The 7,956-nt window shown below is 38.0% G+C and overlaps 2 protein-coding genes across 2 annotated transcripts; one reads left to right on the top strand and one right to left on the bottom strand.

The window, feature by feature from the left end:
* Positions 1–2,890: 2,890 nt before the first annotated feature.
* LOC145643085 (peptidyl-prolyl cis-trans isomerase FKBP62-like) lies at positions 2,891–3,358 on the bottom strand. Its single transcript, XM_081694250.1, has one exon. It carries the CDS (start codon positions 3,356–3,358, stop codon positions 2,891–2,893), a length of 468 nt encoding a protein of 155 aa, XP_081550376.1.
* A 775-nt stretch (positions 3,359–4,133) lies between these two features.
* On the top strand, positions 4,134–7,956 carry LOC145641897 (mannose-1-phosphate guanylyltransferase 1-like). The gene is made up of 5 exons (XM_081692922.1): positions 4,134–4,296; positions 5,996–6,154; positions 6,449–6,511; positions 6,599–6,838; positions 6,936–7,956. The coding sequence occupies exons 2-5, from the start codon at positions 6,044–6,046 to the stop codon at positions 7,605–7,607; spliced, it is 1,086 nt and encodes a 361-aa protein (XP_081549048.1). The 5' UTR covers positions 4,134–4,296; positions 5,996–6,043; the 3' UTR covers positions 7,608–7,956.

The raw sequence follows: 7,956 nt of genomic DNA on the forward strand, positions 1-7,956 counted from the left end.
CTTAAAACTAGCAGCTCCTAAAACCAAAAACCAACTAGCTGCACAGAACCCTCCCCCACCCACAACAGCCTACTGCTCCTCCTTGAAGAGGAGGGGGAAGCCATCAAAGTAGACTGTCATGTCCTTGTGGATCCAAGCATGAAAGTCCCTCCCATCATTGTAGATGAGGTCGTTGAGAATCCACTTGTTGACAGAGGCCCTGGGTCCGAAAAAGGGTTGGAGCTGGACAAGGTGGCGTGTTTTCCACCACAGACGCCATTTCCTGCAAACCTTATCCACAGTATCCCGACTCCCCCAATCAAGCTTAGGGAATACATGGAGGGCGAGCAGATCGGGGTTGCTGAAAATAGGATGCGCATCGGAAAGAGCGTCCATACCTAAGTAAATTAATGGAGTTAGACAAGAATTTTACCATGTTCTAAACATACTCTGTTTCACTAACACCAAAACCCTAAAAAATAAATCTCCACAAATTCTACCCAAAAACACCCAAATTCTCACAATCAGCCACAATAAACCAAACAAACATGCAAAAAAGACGAAGATGACAACACAAACAACAAAAAACAACTTTAATACAAAATTCGCCCAAAAAAAACAAAAAACCAAACAAATCTATCAACAACACAATTACAGTCGAATTAAAGAAGAAGAAGACAAAAGGAGGGAATATACCTTCAGATGATTGCAGTTGGTCGAATTTCGCTTTCTTACAGTTACGTTCGCAAGCACACAACCACATTAATGGCGTAGAAGAAGGAAGGACGGATTTTTTTTTTCTGGGTTGGACAGAGAAATATGACCTCTGGGTTTATATATAAATGGGAAAAAGTACTGATGTGAGGTGAGCCAATGAGGGGAAGGGTAAATAAAAAGGCATAGCCCTTTAGAATTCTCGCGCAAAAAAAAAAATAAATAATAATAATAATAAACAAAGAAAGTAATGATGAATAACGCTTCCCAAAGAACAGCTGATTAATTTAATAATTTTTTTTATTGAAAACGCATCGTTTACGGTACAATGCAAATCAATTGGGCCACGTGGCTACAGCTCGTACCTAAACTTTCCTTCATTAGTTCTAGTTCTTAATCGAACTCAGTAAAAAAATAAAGCTTGCTGAACAAGCTTTGTTGATTAATTATTTAATAATAAAAAATCCGACTCAACATCCCTAATCTTTTGGTGAGTCAACATCCCTAAACTTATTTGATGACTCAAAGTCCCTAAACTAATGTCTAGTCAGCTTAGTCCCTAAACTAATGTCTAGTCAGCTTAGTCCCTAAACTTTTGGCTGACAAACACCATTTAAGGTGGGGGAGGGACTAAAACTCTCCAAAAAAGTTAAGAGGGACTAAAACTTACCCTTAAAGAAAAGTTGAGGGACTGTATTTATACTTTACTCGAAGAATTTATTTATGTATATCATAAAGTACAAATTATGTAAAGTACAAATTATATAGAGAGTACACGTATTGACTTTTTTTTGTTTATTAAATTGATTTATTTTTGTTTATTTATTTATTTATTAATTTTTTTTTTTGACAAAGAGTACTAATAAAGAAAAACAAAAACAAAGACAACTAACAAACTACACTAGGCAAAAACACGAAAGTTACACTTGCGGGCAAACTTTATTCGAGCCAAGTTGGAGTACTTGAAGTCCACACTAGGCCCACGATCACGTTTTGTACCCACACGAACCACCTGGCAATCTGCAGTACTCGTTGATCCAGTTCGATCCAACGAAGAACTCATTTTCCTTAATCGAGGATGAAATAAAGACCTGTGACGGCGAAATGGTCGACCCAAAGCCTTGGCACTCGAATGCAAAGTGGCAAACTGAAACCTAAAATCACAAACTTTTCCCACAAACTCCTGCGAATTCATCCCTCCCATATGATTATCAACATCAGAAAGGGCAGTCATGCACTCCGTACTGTTATGCGCTACTGGAGCACCTAAGGACTATTGCAAAATGGGAACCGGCTGAGACTCTGTTATGGGCACCGTCTGCCGCTCCTCATCACAGGATACCTGAAGTGAAGTAAAGGTAGAGAACATCGCTACACTGGACTTCACAGTGTGGGATACCTCTGTCGTAATAGAGGGGATAACCTTCTCCGGATATGAGTGTAAAACTGAAGTACCCGTGGACTGCGAAAGGGGAGCTGACAGGAACTCTGAAGTGGACACCGCCTGTTGCTCCAATCCACCTGAAAACTTAGCTGAAGTAGCAATAGAGGTCTCTGCTTCCCTAGAAGTTACGTCTTGGGGGACCTCTGTCTGGATAGAAGTTTGACTCGGGCAAACCCGAATAGACATTAACGACATGGACTGAGAATGGTAGAAATGAATGACATTGCCTTGCTTAACCTGCTGCAAATTTGAGGAAGAAAGCCGAAGGGATGAGCTCGAACCATTTCGAGAAACAAACTCATGCATACGAGGGACCTCAGCTTCCCGACGAAATGGTGGTAAAGACTTGCAACTCTTGTCAATACCAACTGAATCTGATTGGAAGTCACATTCCATATCAGCACTCTCTGTATTCCTGTCATTACCAACTAAATATGAATGGAAATCACATTCCATAGAAACACTCTCTGGTGGAAGAGTACAATCTTTATCACCACCAGACGAACTAGACATTAATACGGGCTCCGAAACAACAGCTGAACCTAACACACTACATTGAAGATCAGCAATCGGAGCAACCACATCCGCAACACAACAATCTTTAATGAATTGACAACCAACAACACAATCATCGGGCACTTGGACAGTCGACTCAACTTGGATAACAGACTGGACCATCATACCCTTTTGCTTCTGATGAACCAAAGACACATCTTGAATAGTACCCTCAACACAATGTAATTTTGTTAACACCTACGAATTATTAGGATCACCTTTAGAAGCCTTAACCAGATCCTTTCTAGCGGACCGAAGCTTGCCTAATTCTTGAAACGCAGAGGCCCTCCTATAAAGAGCCTTAATATGACAGGAATCAAACTCTAATACAAAGGAACAAATCTTAACAACAGCAGAATAATCAAGAAGCTTCAAAGCACAAGCTGCAAGATTGAGATGCAAAGCAAATGCCAAAGATCGAAACGAAGAAAACGCTTCCACGGAACATGGCATAGTAAAACACAACAATTTACTAGCCAACTCATACTTAGAAAAGGCAAGGTTAAACTTGCCATCCTTAAACAAGGATTTCCCTTGCTCCTTGAACTCCGAGGAACATACAACAACATCACCAGGATTATCCATAGAGGAAAGAAGGTGAAAAACTCTTTCATCATCAAAATCATCGGGAAGATGAAAAGAAATAAAAGCAGGAAATAACTCCATGTTGAGACTCAAACTCTAATTAAACTAAGAACCTAAAAAACAAAATAGAACAACAAACAACCCAAGGAGGAGGATCGGAAACTCCACCAAGCACAACTACTCAAGCGACTTCTAAAAAAAGAAAGGAAAGCTGTAGAGCAAAACAGTAAATAAAATCAATAAACTCTTTAAAAGAGACAAACTAACCCAAGAAAAAATAACAAGGAACTAGACAAATCCTAACAAGGTCTTTAAAAAAGAAAGGAGGCAAATAAAAATCATCCATCAACAGAAAAAAGAAACATGAACGTATAAATTAAACAAGGGAAAAAAGCAAGAACATAAAACTAAAACAAGATCATATAAACAACACAACCCATCCCAACTAAAGGAGAAACCAAGATCTATAAAGGAAAGCAATAACCAAAGAGAAGGGTAACAAAGCACCCAGAGAAGATCGGTTTGCCGGCGGAAGGAAGCCCCAGCGACCAAGAACGAGAAGAGGGTTGAGGCTCACCGGCGAACGGGAAGCGGCGAGGCGTAGCTAAACCAATTCGCCCGGCGAGCAGGGCCAAGCGGTGGGAAGTAGATAAACGTAGGATATAGAAAGCGGTGGAAACGGTAAATTGAGTGTTCGTTTATTTATTTATTTTATTTATTTATTTTGTTGGCTGTCCAACTAGTCAAATGGGAAGAGTAGATTTTAATCCATACAAAATACAAATCATAATAGAATTATAAAAATACCAAATAAAAAACTTGTAAGCGAGTTAAAGGTAAAATTAAGCAGACTCTCATATGTATTTTCAACTACTGGTATATATAAACAGTTCCTTCAAATTACATTTATTCATTATTTCCCCATTATTTCATCACCATTCAACAATCCATCGACCGACACCTTCTTCCTCCAGGACAGAGAAAGAGGGATATCAGATTCACCCAATTGCCTCTCTCAGGTCTTCTAATCTCATCTTTTTTTTTATATATTTTGTTTACCCTTCTAATTAATTAAGCAATTTTCTGTTGTCATTGTTGTTGTTGCTCTTAATCATGTTGCTGGATCTCTGGGTTTCTTCTTAATTTTGCTAAATTTTTGTGGGTTTTAGACCCTTGTAACGAAATGGGCAATGCTGGGATTTGTGATTTAGTTTGTGGGGTTTTGTCTGTTATCAATTTCTTATGATTTCTGTAAGTTTGGTGTGGTTGATATTGTGGGTTGTTGTAGGAACTGTTTTTTTTAGCTTGAATTGGCTAATATCGGTAGATTAACTATAGACGGAATTTGATCCCGGGTCTTGGTTATCAGTCCTCATGTCTTTGGTCTTATTGGGAGTAGCCGAGTGGGTCTATAACCTCAATTTGGCATTGATTTTGATCGTAAGAGATATAAATTGGTTAGGGGAATTGGTCAAAGCAAGTCATAATCTTTAGATTGCTTTTTTTTATTTTATTTATCTCATTCAAATTCCGAAGATTTGCTTATTATTATTTATTTTTTTTTATTATTATTAGTATTAAATTTATATGGATTGCTGATGTTAATTTGATTAGTCTACATTGCAATTTTGTTTGATGATGTGCTTTAGGAATATATAATTTCAGACTTGTGTTATTATGTCTAGGATTTTTTGTTTCATTTTAAACAACCAGAAAACATATTAGAATGAATCATGTTTACGCGATTTATCTTATAAGGTATGCTGCCTCATCTATCTGGTTAATGTTTAGGAAACTGTGTTTGAGTAAGCTCTAAACATATTTACAGTTTGTGTTTAGTCTGAGTGAGCAAATAGAGATTGCCGGACTCATTGGGAAGAATCAAACAAAGGCAGATTTAGGCAGAAGAGTATGTTGTTATATACTTTTATTTCTGAGGAGATATGATACGAGTACTTTTTTTGGGGTGAACTAGGGGGGTAGAAGTGGTGGAATTTTCTATTGCAGGAAGTAAGAATGCTGAGTTGATAATTGGATTGATTAGGTCAGCTCAAGTGAGAATGGATTTTAGAAATTAAGGACCATAAAGGAAGGCTTATGACTGAAAGAGCTAGGAATTGTATTGGTCTATAAGGATTCTGACATTTTACCATGACGTATGACTAGTGTAGGCCGCCTGTAGAGTGTGTTTGGGATACGATGGAACTGGCATTGATAGGAAAGTATGTAATCCAATCTGGCCAACTTGTAGGATGCACGTATAAAAACTTCGCCACCATGATAAGTTGATAACCATATCTTATTGTTACTCTGGTGCCATTTACAAAGCTATCAGTTTCAGTCAGGAAAGAAAGTATCAAATTTAAGCTGCCTGTTTCCCTTATCCTTGTTCAGGATTTCAGGAAGGCCTGTACTATCTGTCACTTCTCCTCCAGTCAGGAAAGGAGATATCAAAGTTTGTGGTAAACTTGTTGTGAAGTTTTGACTTAATTCTGTAGAGATTTAGAATGCAATACTTAATTCATAGGGAGTCTCATAGTTCTTTCAATGTGCTCAAATATATTCTTCTAGTTTTGTACATTGACACATAGATTTATTGTTGATACTTGATGCTTATATTGCTTAATGTATGGAGCTCATCCCTGACGTTGTCTTTGTTCATAACAGTGTTAAATTTTATGCCCTGCTTCATTGTTTCATATGTTTATATATGATTAGGTTTTGATTTCAAATCATACAAGAAGGAAAGCAATTTAGTGATTCAAGATGAAGGCTTTGATTCTTGTTGGAGGTTTTGGAACTAGGCTGAGGCCATTGACACTCAGTGTCCCTAAGCCTCTTGTCGATTTCGCTAACAAGCCAATGATCATGCATCAGGTTTGTAATCTGCTCTATTATGAATATTTGCTCTCGGGATTTGATGTGTCTCTATGATTTGTAATGATTGCCTGCATTATGCCATTTGTGACACCTTGAAGAATATGTTGATTCTTATGTCATGTCACAATTTAGACTTCAGAATTATAATGCCAAACTGCCCAAATATCATGAATATAGAACATGGTGCTATTGGATCTATGTGCAAGTAAGAATTGTAAAAGCATTCTTTCTTGCTGTGAAAGACTAGTTTTTTTTTTTTTCCTCATATATACTTTCTGCAATTATGTTCAGATTGAAGCTCTGAAGGCTGTTGGAGTTACTGAAGTGGTTTTGGCTATCAATTACCAACCTGAGGTGAATTTCCCGTGCTATAAACTTAGTTGCACACATGGTGCTATAGTTCAAGTATTAACACAAATATTTATTCTGTGCCTTTGATAGGTGATGTTAAACTTCTTGAAAGACTTTGAGGCTAAGCTTGGGATCACAATTACCTGCTCCCAAGAGACTGAGCCTCTGGGTACTGCTGGTCCTTTGGCTTTGGCTAGGGACAAACTGGTTGATGAATCAGGTGAGCCATTTTTTGTTCTTAACAGCGATGTTATAAGTGAATACCCGTTAAAAGCAATGATTGAGTTCCACAAAAGTCATGGAGGAGAGGCTTCAATTATGGTAACAAAGGTACTTAAATTAGACTGCCTCTCGCTTCATTTTCCAATAACCATTATTGTGTGATCTTTTTGTCAAATTTTTAATGTTCTTCTTTGTAATCTGACAGGTTGATGAACCATCAAAGTATGGGGTTGTAGTAATGGAGGAATCCACTGGGAAGGTAGAGAAGTTTGTTGAAAAACCCAAAATATTTGTGGGTAACAAGATTAATGCTGGAATCTACCTATTGAACCCATCCGTCCTTGACAAGATTGAACTAAGACCCACTTCAATTGAAAAAGAGGTCTTCCCCAAAATTGCATCTGAGAATAAGCTCTTTGCTATGGTTCTACCTGGTTTTTGGATGGACATTGGACAACCAAGAGATTATATTACTGGCTTGAGGCTCTACCTTGACTCGCTGAGAAAGAATTCATCACCGAAACTTGCCAGTGGCTCTCATATTGTTGGCAATGTCTTGGTTGATGAGAGCGCGAAAATTGGAGAGGGATGTCTCATTGGGCCAGATGTAGCAATTGGACCTGGCTGTGTGATAGAATCGGGTGTGAGACTTTCTCGCTGCACAATTATGCGAGGGGTTCGAGTCAAAAAACATGCTTGCATCTCCAGCAGCATCATCGGATGGCACTCAACAATTGGGCAGTGGGCTCGAGTAGAGAATATGACAGTTCTTGGAGAAGATGTTCATGTCTGTGATGAGATTTACAGCAATGGCGGAGTTGTTTTGCCCCACAAGGAGATCAAAACTAGCATTTTGAAGCCAGAGATAGTTATGTGAATGTGATTCAGATAGCTCTCCGACAAGGTAGATTATTCTCAGGAAGTTGTAATTTAATTCTATTCATATGTTCTCTGTTGTATAATTGCATTTTGTTAAGAGTGAGTTTTGGCAAATTTTCCGATGAGCATCCCTATGTGAAGTGTGTATGTTAATTGTTAATCATTTATCTCACTAGCCCTGTGCCCTTTGCTCCCAAGTTGTGTACATAGGAAAATAATTTTATTTCTTTGGATCTTTCTGTGGTTCATCTCATTGATTTTTTTGTTGTAATCTTTTAATAATACATTCTTGATTTCAAGCACTTAGAACATGTTCAATATCAGGATCTGTCCTATTTTTTTGTGTC

Source organism: Chenopodium album, chromosome 8, assembly GCF_948465745.1.
Source record: "Chenopodium album chromosome 8, dcCheAlbu1.1, whole genome shotgun sequence".
Lineage (NCBI taxonomy): Eukaryota > Viridiplantae > Streptophyta > Magnoliopsida > Caryophyllales > Amaranthaceae > Chenopodium > Chenopodium album.